The 13,752-nt window shown below is 40.5% G+C and overlaps 1 protein-coding gene across 2 annotated transcripts in view; it reads left to right on the top strand.

Annotated features, from left to right (window-relative positions):
• The window catches only part of ZFAND4 (zinc finger AN1-type containing 4), a 125,120-nt gene extending 112,638 nt beyond the window's left edge, over window positions 1–12,482 (top strand). For both annotated transcript variants that reach the window (XM_033942345.1, XM_033942346.1), the window contains one exon: window positions 11,503–12,482. In XM_033942345.1, the coding sequence (XP_033798236.1) occupies window positions 11,503–11,638 (136 nt within the window). In that variant the 3' untranslated portion in view covers window positions 11,639–12,482. The remainder of the gene's footprint in view (window positions 1–11,502) is intronic.
• Window positions 12,483–13,752: the final 1,270 nt, after the last annotated feature.

Here is a 13,752-nt window from a genome sequence, read left to right as displayed (position 1 = left end):
GCGTTCTACTGTTGAGCTTGTTTCACAAATATTTTTCATTCATCTTTCTAAACCCTTAAAAAAAATTATTTTAGTTTATTCTGTTTTAACCTCACTCCTCGTTCAAGGCCTAGGGTCTCACTTTTTGTTTATTTCAGCGTTTTTTTTCTTTCCTCGGTAAAAATTGAGTTTGACTTTGCCACTCAAATCTTCCTGTCCATGTCTATGACACTGAGCGGGTTTAAAAAATGCTGTTTGTGTCAGCGCCATATTTCCATCACTGACCCGCACAGCTGGTGTATCTAGTGTTTAGGGCTGGAACATCAAGTAGACTCCTGCATTCATTGTTCTACTCTCCAAAAATGTTCGCTAAAGACTGTGTTTTCAGCAGGAGAAATTTTTCGGTACTGCCATGGAAGAAAAATCTTAACCCTTGGTACCGCCGGTGCCTACATCGGCATCGACATCCCTGCCTCAGGAAAACCTGCTAAGAAGCCAATCACACCTAACCAGCATTGCATGCCTCTTCAACATCAAGCCCCTCTATGCAGGCCAAACCTTGATGCCAATGGTCTCCTTCTGTGCATGCTGTGTCTCTTACTGGGCATGCATCCTCATCAAGGTCTCCCACCCCTCAACATCCTGCCACACCATTGATACCCGCTCAGTCTTGGGTATCAGTGCAGGATCTTCAATTCCGGGTTGGTGATTTTCTGCGCAAAGAGATTTGAAACATGTTCAAACTAATCTCCATGTCAGTGTCTACACCGACTTCATCAGTACTGACCCAGCCCGAGCATAGCTCTCCTAGGCCACCTGGTACCGCTTCAGAGTCTCCATAGACTCCAGGAGAATCAATATTGTAGTCGATAACTTTTAGATCAGAACTATCAACAGCAAGTTTAACAGTGTGAGAGGATTTGAGCATAAGAATGTGATCTAATTTGCAAATAAAGTCAATAGTATGTCCATGGAAAACATTATTTAAAAACTTGTGGTAGACTCAATATCAAGATAGAACAGGGAAACTCCACCAATAGTAACAAGGGCATGCTTAAGCACAGCAATTAAACAAACATTACAATATAATGGAAAATGACTAGAAACATCATTCTGTTTATAAATAACAGTTCATTTTTGGTGTGTATTGTGCATTATTCACTACCCAATAAAAATGTTATACCATACATAAGTAACAGTTCAGAATGTGGAGTACTAATTAACCAAGCAGTTCACAGTAGCAGTAGTAGTATCTGAAAAATCTTCATACTTAGTCATGATAACCTTATATTTCTCTGTGATATCCATATATAGTTGAAAAGGTGTCCTTTAGGAAAGGTTTACCAGGGCAGAGCCAATGAATATCCTTAGTTTATTGACAAAGATAAATTAGGGACTAAGCAGTGTTGAGGATCATCCTGATGGAAAGCAACATATTCAGAAGTTTCTACACAAAGATAAAGATATTATCTTTCCATGTACCTATATTAACTACTTGTTTCAAGTGGTACACATTTTTAGAAAGTGAGATGAATAAGTAATACAAACAAGTTCCATATTGTTTACATCTAGATATAGAGCAGGGATCTCAAAGTCCCTCCTTGAGGGCCGCAATCCAGTCAGGTTTTCAGGATTTCCCCAATGAATATGCATTGAAAGCAGTTTATGCACATAGATCTCATGCATATTCATTGGGGAAATCTTGAAAACGCAACTGGATTGCGGCCCTCAAGGAGGGACTTTGAGACCCCTGATATAGAGGAATGGCAGTACCTAAGTGAAATGCAATTTGGATTTGAAAGGGTTCAATTGGCAAACGAGTAGTTTTTGCAAAGGCCTTATGAATGACCTCTGAAGAAACCAAATAAGTGGAAATCTGGCCTTGTATAAAGTTACTAATGCTATATAAATCTTAAGTCAGTTCTTGAACATATAAGTACGTTCCTCATTCATCAAACCTTTAATAACAGACAATTCAGCAGTATTTTAATCAATCTTGTAGAAATGTAAACTAACAAAAGTAACTATCATAAATGGTCTTGTCTTGGGCAATAAGTTTCCTTTGTCGGGACTCAAGTTATGCCTTAATATCTTGCATCTCAGATTGAAATTGTTAATTTACCTAAGGACACTACGTTTACAACAGACATTGAAAACCCAAAGAGAGATCCAAGGGCAGTAAGCATGAGGGCACCAATCAGAAAACCAATAACACGTTTAGGTCTAGACTTTTGAGCTTGAATAGAAGGGACCATTATCTTCTCTAATCTCTTTACATTAGCAGTGGTCCTTAAAACATTTCTGGGTACTAGGAGAATATTGGGAAAGACTCTGGTTAAAATGTTTCTGAAGAAATGGAGAGGATCAAAGGAAACAAAACTTTGAGTAACAATCTGAGACTGAGTGATCAGGAAGCCAGGAGTTTCTTGAACGATAATACTGGACATAGGACCAGGTTCAATCAATTTTGCAACAGCTTCAATTAGAAAGGAACCCAGGAACAGGAACTTCATCACTCATTTCTGCATCTGAAAAACAAACACAGACAGAACAGACTATGCTGTTGTTGGGTTAGTGTGGTTCATCTCAATAATAGATGCATCAGGGGCAGATTTACTGGGATGAGGTGGTCTCTCAGTTGATTAATGTGGATTTATTTGACATCTTTACCTTGAGAATTTTTCTTGGTGCAAATTTGATAAGCTACAGGTGAAATTTTTTCCACAGTAGGGAATAATGCTGGGCAAGAATTTCTTGTCTTGCCAAAATTGTAGTAGAATACCTTGTTGCTGATGTGGTATTCTTTTGAGGTAGTCCTTTGTTCATACTAAGCTTTCCTACCTTAAACAGATCTTTCCAGATTCTTTTGGACAAAGGCAAATGCACTCTGCAAATGATGTAAATGAATGACATATTCATGGGCAGTGGTAGCACTGGAAAGGTAGATTCATATCCCAGAGGTAGACATATTCTTCTTCAGAATAGTAATAATGGTACAGTTCTCTATCCACTTGTCCTGATTGAGGGTGCTAGGTGATGTGCGATTTACTCTTCACTCCGAGCATCTTCCACATATGTTTTATCACATTGGCTGTGAATTGAGATTCTTGGTCAGAGTCCACACACATGGGCAAAACCCATCTGCTAAATACATGATTCGATAGCAAGATAGCCATAGTTTTGGCTGTGCAATTTAGATGCTGGTAGGCACTCTAATCTCTTAATGAACAAACAAGTGATAGCATGTACTTGTTGCCATGAGTGGATCAAACCACAGGGCCAATCCAGTGTATCTGGATGTCGGACCAGGACATGGAAATACCTTATTCCTCAAAGGTGCTCAATGAGATGGAGATGATGGTTGAAAACCACAACAAGTTAAGCAACCTCTTGATTATAGCTGTACATCTTGCAGCATTTTGGGCCAGTATACCACTTGCTTCAGTGTTTCATAGGTGACGTTATCGCCTCGGTGTCCCACACAGGGTTCATCGCGAACATATTGTAACGAAATACCTCTAGATCAGGGGTCTCAAAGTCCCTCCTTGAGGGCCGGAATCCATTCAGGTTTTCAAGATTTCCCCAATGAATATGCATGAGATCTATGTGCATGCATTGCTTTCAATGCATATTCATTGGGGACATCCTGAAAACCCGACTGGATTGCGGCCCTCAAGGAGGGACTTTGAGATCCCTGCTCTAAATGTACATGGTACAACCCATTGCACAATGCCATGCTTACTCATCTGAATGAGCAGATAGTGATGAATCTTGATTTATTTTTTCTCTGGCAGTTCTTCATTACCACATGCTTCTTTAGATAAAGAATGCACCTGAGGATTCTGGATGAAATTGTAGAATCTTCCAATGATAGGATCTTCTTCCTCTTGAGATACCTACCAGGAGTGGGAGGGGAGATGCCTGATCGTCTATTTACCTCTCCTAGAGGACTTATCTCACTGGATTTTATCTGTCCATATGATGCCACTAGTTCCCAAGTAAAGTTGGAAAATTATTTCTTGATTTTGTCCGGAAAATTGGTCTTATCTGACATCTAAAGTTGTACATGCCATTGAGACTTGATCACTTCTAGAACAAATTAAAGAGCAAGTGGAAATTTCATCCAACCAACCATTTGCCATGGTTAAGGAACAGGTTAAGGAACAAGTGAACTAGGCTGATGCTTGCGCTTCTGAGGAAGAAAAGGAACAATTGATGGAGTTGTTGTATAGGTATAGAGACATTTTTGCTGTAGATTCCTATGTCTTACAGATCTTCATGTGACCAAAGTACCTATGGATCCAAATAGCAAACCTGTCTTTGTGTGCCAGTATAAGATTCCATTGGCTTCCTGTGAATTGATTCAGGATATTCTGGACACCTTGGAGGCCAGGAGCATTATTAGACCATGTTACAGTACATATAACTCACTCTTGTGGCCTGTTCTGAAGAACAACAACATGCAAAACTCCAAAGGAAAACCATCTGTTGGAAAAGGGTAGAGGATCATGCCAAAACCAATAATCCTGACAAACTAGGAAATGACCTTGCAGATCAATTAGCTAAAGAGGGTGCTTTGATAGGAGAGTCATGACAATGTCCTGATAGGAGAGTTATGACAATGTCCAGAGGTGAAAATCTTACATGTACCTGGAGAACAATCTGTACAGACCTCATGCTAGCATTCATGTCCAATGACTCTACAGGGGTGCTTACCATTCTGCTCTACAGTATATGATTTACAAAGTCCATAGAAACTCCCAGGTGGACAAGGCAATCGGAGCCTAACAGAAGAAGGTATGTAGGCCCCGAATGAGGCCCTCGTACCACTGAAAAGTGGTGGGTAAAATTCTTCGAACCTAAAGTCAAGGGTAAGCTGCAAACTACCATGATAGGCTTGATGCTGTGGCCAGGTACTGAAACGAAAGTGGAGCAACGCATAATAGAAGGAAACTACATAATTTTTCTAAGTTATCTGTAGAACGTTTCACTGATCATGGATATATTGCTCTATAATAACAAGTGTGCTTGAACTGGCAAAGAACCCTGTAGATGGACTATGACTGTCAGAACATCCACTACCAGATGAATGGCTGTTACAAGAGTGTGAGGTAAGATCTTCTGAAGAAGTAGAAGATAGTCCTTGACTGTTATCCACCGAATGGATAGTAGACTCAAGCAAGTCTTTCATAGCAGTCTCTAAATGATTAGTTCCAAGAACTACCTCAAAAGAATACCACATTGGCAACAAGGTATTCTACTACAATTTTGGCAAACATAATGTGAAAGACAAGAAATTCTTGTCCTCCCAGTAAATTTGCCCTACATGTGCATATCGTTGAAATGAACCACACTAACCCAGCAACAGCCTAGACTGTTCTCTCTGTTTTTGTTTTTCAGATGCAGAAACAAGTGATGATGATCCTGTTCCTGGGTTTCCTTCTGATTGAAGCTGTTGCAAAATTGATTGAACCTGATCCCTGTCTGGTGTTGTACTTCAAGAAGCTCCTGGCTTTACTTCATTTCAGATCGTTACTTGAAAGTTTTTGTTATTCTTAATCTTCTCCATGTTCTTCAGGCAGGTCTCTCATGGCAGGTCTCAGTCTGGTAGCAAAACAAAGGAAAACTGCAGAAACCCGTACAATGATGTAGGCTAAGTTTATTGTATCAAAAGCGGTTTAAAAAAACTCCTTAAAAACAGGGGACCCAACACGGTCCGTGTTTTGGAGAACACACCTTCATCAGGGGTCCCGAAAAAAACAGAAGTAAGTTGAAACTGCCAATTTCGGATTGGCGGTTTCAACTTCCGTTTTTTTCAGTTGGTGGTTTCAATTTCTGGTTTTTTCGTGTTGGCGGTTTCAACTTATTTCTGGGTTTTTTGGGACCCCCGATGAAGGTGTGTTCTCCGAAACACGGACCGTATTGGGTCCCCTGGTTTTAAGGTGTTGTTTTTAACCGCTTTTGATACAATAAACTTAGCCTACATCATTGTACGGGTTTCTGCAGTTTTCCTTTGTTTTGCTTTCATATCCTTCACTGCAGAATCGGTTGGTTCTTCTCCCTTGAGGTCTCAGTCTGGTAACAGTTCAAAAGATATTCAGCTGTAGAGTTCTTCCTTATTCTGGCTTAGCACATAGATCAGTCCTTCTGCATAACTGATAAATAGTCCTTCTCTTTCCAGAGATATGCTAGTCGACCAGAAAATCTTGTTTTTCCTTCTAGGTCCTTTGGCTTCAGCCCCCCAACTCTTTCTCACTTTCTGGCTCCATTCCTTATTCCTCCCATACTCAGGTGACCACCTGGTCAATCAAGATTTACCCCAATCAGGGACGTTATCCAAGGAGGGTCCACTCCATTTTAATCTGCTGCCTCTGACACAACTTGCTCTCAGTCATCTACTGCAGCACCTTAAGGTATAGGGCACCAGGGAGCAATAAACTCTGCAAAACCCCCCCCCCCCCCCCAGAATACTCCCAAGGAGGACTTGGGCTCTATAGTCACCCACTGTATTGAAGCACTTGAAGTGGTGTCTCATAGCCTCGGGAGGCATCCTTTGAAGCACAGCTCACACCACTCTGCAGAAATAATATTTTGACTCCCAGACAAGATGAATGTAAAAAAAAAGTGTGATTCTGTCGAGTACAAGAAAGGAATTGTGGAGAACTTCCAGGGCAGAAATCTTGCTGCTTTCTGCAAAAAGAATAACTTGGATATCTGAATGGTCCGAAAATGGTGAGCAGAGTACGATAACCTCAGTCAACAGGTGTACAAGGGAAATGCAAAGAAGTGCAAGTATGGATCAGGTCGGCAACCACTATTTCCTGAGCTGGAAGACATGATCTGTGAATGGGTTGCTGACAAGAGAGCAAAGGCTTTGGTTGTGCGCAGGGCTGATATTCAAGCATTTGCCCTTGCAATGGCACCACAGTTAGAAATATCCCCAGAACAATTCAAAGCATCACAACACTGGCCGAATGATTCCTTCAGCGATATGAACCATTTCTAAGAAGATCGTAAACAATATTTAAGCTGGAAGATGCTGAAGTTATTAAACATGCACTTGCATTCAAGTCCTTTGTTGATGGCATCGGCTTTTCTAAATACCATCTTTCCAACATGATTGCTATGGATGAAATTGCAGTTTATGGGCCAAGGAACCCAAATGACAATTGATCAGTGGGGTGCCTCCTCAATTTACATTGCCTCCACTGGTTTTGAAAGTGCACATGTTACCTATATTTTTGCAATTCGTCTTGATGGAAATAAAGCCCCACCTCTAATCATCACTAAGGGCAAGAAGGATAAGATTGAACATGTTTCAAGCAGTTATGTTCTTGAAAACAAAAAGCCTGGTGCACACAAGCAATTATAAGGAAGTGGGTCGATTTAATGATGCCACTTGTTTTGTGAGGCAACCAAAGAGTCTGCTAGTCTGGGATTCAGCCAGCACACACCACCCTAAAGACACGAAAAACTAACTTCAAGAGAGAAGAATAGATCAAATAATGATTCCCGCAAGAATGACTGCCTATCTCCAGACTAATAAACAAGCCATTCAAAGACCATTGGCGCATGGAAATGAATGACTATATTGAAAAAAGAATGGAGAGAAATTATCGTGGAAACTTTATGAAGCCTAGAGGTTGTGACTTGGGTGAAGAATTCATGGGATAAAATTGCTGACAATTGCGTTGCCAATGCACTATGAGCAGGCTACATGGACAAAAGGTGCTCATTTAAGAAAAGCTCTATTGCTAGACATGAGAGATTAGGGACAATGCTTTTAAAAGAAATGGATTCGCAAGCAATTCATGATGTAATTCAGGTTTGGAGAGTTATGATGATGATCCAGAAGATGATAACATGACTGTATTTAAATAAATGTACCATAGATTTTTGTTCATTAATACCGGTAAATGTAGATTGTTGTACATGGAAAAAGGGTTGGGAAAGTTACAGTATGAAGATGTTCCAGAAGATGATGACATGATAGAAACATGATGGCAGATAAAGGCCAAATGGCCTATCTAGTCTGCCCATCCACAGTAACCATTATCTTTTTCTCTCTCCAAGAGATCCCATGTGCCTATCCCAGGCCCTTTTGAATTCAGAGACAGTCTGTCTCACCACCTCTTCTGGGAGACTGTTCCATGCATCTACCACCCTTTCTGTAAAAAAGTATTTCCTTAGATTACTCCAGAGCCTATCACCTCTTCACTTCATCATATGCCCTCTCATTGTAGAGTTTCCTTTCAATTGAAAGAGACTCGACTCATACAAATTTATATTACATAGGTATTTAAATGTCTCTATCATATCTCCCCTCTCCTGCCTTTCCTCCAAAGTATACAGATTGAGATCTTTAAGTCTATCCCCATACGCCTTATGAAGACCACATACCATTTTGGTAGCCTTCCTCTGGACTGACTCCATCCTTTTTATATCTTTTTGAAGGTGCGGCCTTCAGAATTGTACACAATATTCTAAATGAAGTCTCACCAAAGTCTTATACGCATCAATACCTCCTTTTTCCTACTATCCTACCCTTTCCCTATGCTACCTAGCATCCTAGCTTTCGCCGTCGCCTTTTCAACCTGTTTGGCCATCTTAAGATCATCACATACAATCACACCCAAGTCCCCCTAAACTGTACCGTTCCCTCGGGTTTTTGCAGCCCAAATGCATGACCTTGCCTTTATTAGCATTAAATTTTAGTTGCCAAATTTCAGACCATTCTTCAAGCTTCACTATGTCTTTCTTTTATGTTATTCACACCATCTGGCATGCCTATTGTATTGCAGATTTTGGTATCATCTGCAAAGAGGCAAATCTTACCCAGCAACCTTCAGCAATATCATTTTTATAAAAATGTTAAAAAGAATAGGCCCAAGAACAGAACCTTGAGGCATACCACTGGCAACATCCCTTTCCTCAGAGCGTCTCCATTAATCACTACCCTCTGTCGCCTTCCACTCAACCAGTTCTTGACACAGCCCGTCACTTTAGGACCCATCCCAAGGGCACTCAGTTTATTTATTAGACATCTGTGTGGAACACTGTCAAAGGCTTTGCAAAAATCTAAATACACCACATCTAGCGCACATCCTCTATCCAATTCTCTGGTCACCCATTCAAAGAAATTGATCAGATTTGTCTGACAAGACCTACCTCTAGTGAATCCATGTTGCCTCCGGTCCTGTAATCCACAGGATTCCAGAAACTTGACCATTCTCTGTTTTCAAAGTGTTTCTATTAATTTGCTTACCACAGAAGTCAGACTTACTGTCCTGTAATTCCCTATTTCTTCCTTACTTCCACTTTTGTGTAGGGACTATATCCACCCTTCTCCAGTCCTCCGGTACCACTCCTAACTCTACAGACTCATTGAAAAGGTCAGTCAGCAGAGCTACCAGAACTTCCCTAAGTTCCTTTAGCGCGCTAGGATGTACACCATCCGGCCCCATCGCTTTGTCTACCTTTAGTTTAGCTAGCTCCTCACAAACACAACCCTCTGAAAATCGATCAGGATCTATTACTTCTCCATCCCTATTCACGTTTGTCTTCTGTGGTCCCACTCCCGGCGCTTCAGCTGTGAACAGAGAACGTAAATATTTGTTAAGCAATTTGGCCTTTTCTTTATTAGCTTCTTCATATTCCTCCCCTTCACCTTTGAGTCTCACAATGCCACTTTTGCACTTCTTCCTATCACTAATATATATAAAAAGTTCTTGTCTCCCGTTTTACCGTGTCAGCTATTTTTTCTTCCATTTGCATCTTTGCTTTCCTGACTACAAGACCAGCCTCTCTTAACCTTTTTCCAGATATTTTTACCTGTCTTCCTCTTTCTGCGATCTTTTGTATTTTATGAAAGCTAACCTCTTATTCCTTACCTTCTCAGCTACTACTTTTGAGAACCAAAGCGGCCTTCTTTTCCTCTTACTTTTACTTACTTGCTTCACAAAAAGGTTTGTTACCCTTACAATTGCTCCTTTCAGTTTTGCCCACCGCATTTCCATTCATTCCAGACGTTCCCATCAAGACAATAATTCCTTGAGGTAATCTCCCATCTGAACAAAGTTAGTGTTTTTTTAAAGCCTAGAACCTTTGCTTTTGAATGAGCCCTCTCTGTACCCATCTTAATATTAAACCTTACTATACAGTGATCACTGGTTGCCAGATGATCACCCACTGTAACATCAGAAACACTTTCCCTGTTTGTAAGCACTAAGTCCAGTATGACCCCATCCCGTGTGAGTTCCATTACTAACTACTGGAACAGTTCTTGTAGAGAATCCAGCATCTCCCTACTTCTAGAAGACCCCACAATAGGGATACCCCAGTCAACATCCGACATGTTAAAATCACCTATTAGCAAGACTTCTCCTTTTTTAGATATATTCTGAATGTCTACTATTAAATCTCTATCTACTTCTTCCGTCTAAGAAGGAGGCCTGTATATCACACCAATGTAAATAGATTCACCATTTCCTCTTTCCAAATTGATCCACAGTGCCTCTTTCTTGCTCTGCAGATCCTGCAGTTGTGGAGCTTTAATATGATCTTTAACATATAACGCTGCCCAGTCCTCCTTTTCTTCCTATCCTGTCTTTCCTGAACAGGTTAAAGCCTAGTATAACTACATCTCAGTCATGGTTCTCTGTGAACCATGTCTCTGTTATCGCCAAATACATGACTGTATTTGAATAAATGTAGATTTTTGTTCAAGAATAAATGTTTGTTGTTCATGGAAAAATAAGACGTCCCCTGAAAATAAGCCCTAACGCATCTTTTGGAGCAAAAATTAATATAAGATTCTGTCTTATTTGGGGGGAAACACTGTAATATTTAAACCACTTTGGTTGTAACCATTGAAAGAAGGTATATCAAGTCCTATCCTCTTTCCCTTTCATAGTGTGCCAAAAACCCTTGCGCCTGCCCTGGCATTATCAATGCTGCACACCTTCAAGGAACATTTTAATTTTACTGTTTTAAAGTGGTAATGTCCAAGTCTGTGAGCAGCAATACTGCATTATGGATTTCACTTTTGTTATAGCTAGTTTAACCGGCAGGTTTGATAAAGAGCATACCTTCTTCCATGTATCAATTCAAGCACTATTCCATGCTCCCATGTGTACAGTATACCATGTATTCCAGGGGTGGGGAAAACTCTGTTCTTGAGGGCCGCATCCCAGTCAAATTTTCAGGATTTCCCCAATGAATATGCAGGAAATCTATTTACATAGCCTTTAATTTGTTTTTAAAGTTTTCCAGTCCAAACAGTACAATGAGCACCAAAGATAATCATCATTACTGCTTACAAAATTCAAATGCTTGTTAATTCAAACATTTTTCTATAAGGGACAGAGAAAGAGTTGGGTTGAAGTTGTCCTGTTAAATTCTGATTCAGACAAGGTAGGGAGCGCCTGTAATGTCTATGCAATGATACTTTTCCTGTACAGGGCTGATTTTGGAGGCACAAAGTGGCAAATTGACCTGACTTTCTTCTGTCTCTTGCCCACTAAGGTGTGGAAACAACTTCTGTGCAAGCCACCGCTATGCAGAAACCCACAACTGCACATATGACTACAAGTCTGTGGGGAGGAGGTATCTCCAAGAGGCCAATCCTGTGGTGAGCGCACCAAAGCTTCCAAAAATCTAAGTACAGCTGCTCTACAAGAGGACCCCCCCATCATCAAGATACAAGGATTTACCCAGAGTACATGTATTTTGCCTGCTCCAAACTAAAGATTTGCCAAGAAGTGTAACCACACAGTGTTAGAGGTTGCTGATTTAATAATGCAAGCACTGCTGTAGTTTGACATCTTCTCTATTTAGCAAAATCAGATGTTCAACGGGTAGTTAAGAGAGAAACTTTTACACAATGATGATTTAACTTTGTTATTGCACGTCTTGTGTTTGTGTTATAGTGGAAAGACTCCATCAGTAGACAAGTCTTTTTAAAAGATGCACTTTACCAAGTTGTAACTTTTGCAGTGTAAGCAGATGTCAGAATGTTTGAATGGGGAGTGTTCTGGTATGTCTCCAGTGGCCCATTTGTCTTTGTTTTTATTTTTATTTTCATTTCTTAAAAGGTCTAACTTATTTCACTAAAATATTTCCCTCTGTTAGAAGCAACACTTTGTTTCTATATTCAATATAACATGAATGCTCTGTCCTTCACAGATCTTCCATCCAGTTGGCATAACATGCACAAGCCCATCCAGTGTAGGAAGGAAACATATCATGTTAATCACATAGATGGGATTTAGTTCTGAAATCTTAAATTTTATATGGCAAAGAAGGTTTTTGTAAGTGGAACATTCCCCCTTATTTATCTTTGAACACAAACTTCCTCTCCCTTCCTTTCCTTCCCACACACATTTTAACATTTTTGTAATCCTAGATTTTTTTTTTTTACTACAAACTTCAAAAACCTGTTATGCTAATATGTTGAGTGCTGTTATCTGATAAAATTAAAATAAATATTTCATTTTATGATTCTAGTGCTTTTATATGTTTTCAACTTTGTTTTATTGGTGAAGATGCAAAGCCTCTTAATGTAAGCTTAAAAGTGTCCATCTAATGGAAAGTTTCCTTTTTGTTTTTCTTATTTGGGCATGAATTTCATTTTAACACTTCCCTAGCAACAGCAGCAGATGAATCCAGAGACCAATGGGATAGCTCACATCTACTAGCAGGCGGAGATAGAGAAACTGATTAACAGGTGGTCCTATTGGCTGGCACTCCTCCTGTCTCATCAGTAATCTCTATCTCCCAGCAGGAAAAGGTCGCTATTCAACTAGCTCCTGAATTCTGGCTGTGGCTGGAACTTTATTTTCTCCTGTTGAGGTTTCTCTTCAGTGAGACTGCCATTCTGTTTCTCCTGTTGAGATTTTCTCTTCAGTGAGACTGCCATTCTGTTTCTCCTGTTGAGGTTTCTCTTCAGTGAGCTGGCAGTGCTATTTCTCCTGTTGAGATTTTTCTCTTCAGTGAGACAGGGATGTCCGGCTGAACGGTGCCGGCTTTAGAGGTTACACTTGGGCCCCCCCTTGTCCCTGCCTCACCCTCCCTCCATTGCTAGAGGGTCTGACTGGGTCTCAATTTTTTTCTTCTTTCCCTTCTCTGTAAAAAAAAAAAAAAAAAAGAGACCACAGTTGTTACATTCTGCCATGCTTTTGCTGCAAACTGGCTTCAACTGGCCCTAACAACTAGCTTGTGAGTATGTCTGGCTTTTACGGTTGTTTGAACTTCAGGTTCTGTTTGGGAGTCTTAGTACAGTGGGTTCGGTCATCATACATTTAAGGTATGGATATTTTATTGAGGCTAAGTTTTATGACTAGAAATCCGTGGAGGGAGCCGGGACTTCCCGCCCTTTGCATGCACGCGCTTTGTTTCCTTGTTGGTTACAGCGCAGCAGTAGCGATGCAATTTCATGCTCGTACTTGTTCTCATTGTTGGGTTTCAGTGCAGCAATAGTCCTATTTATTCTGAGGCTCTCTTTCATCAGTGTTTGTCATGGCCATGTGCAGCTGATTGTGCAGGTGCCGGTTTCTAGCAGCGCGCATGAGATAGAAACATATAGAAACATAGAAAAAGCAGCAGAAAAGGGCTATAGCCCACCAAGTCTGCCCATTCCAAGTATCCCCCCCCCTGAATTTACTCCCTTAAAGATCCCACGTGAGTATCCCATTTTTTCTTAAAATCCGTTACGCTACTGGCCTTTATCACCTGGGGTGGGAGTCTGTTCCAATGGTCCACCACTCTTTCGGTGAA

The sequence above is a fragment of the Geotrypetes seraphini genome, chromosome 4 (assembly GCF_902459505.1).
Source record: "Geotrypetes seraphini chromosome 4, aGeoSer1.1, whole genome shotgun sequence".
NCBI classification, from domain to species: Eukaryota; Metazoa; Chordata; class Amphibia; order Gymnophiona; family Dermophiidae; genus Geotrypetes; species Geotrypetes seraphini.
The sequence above is the reverse complement of the archived record's forward strand: the minus strand, read 5'-3'. Positions and strand labels throughout refer to the sequence as shown.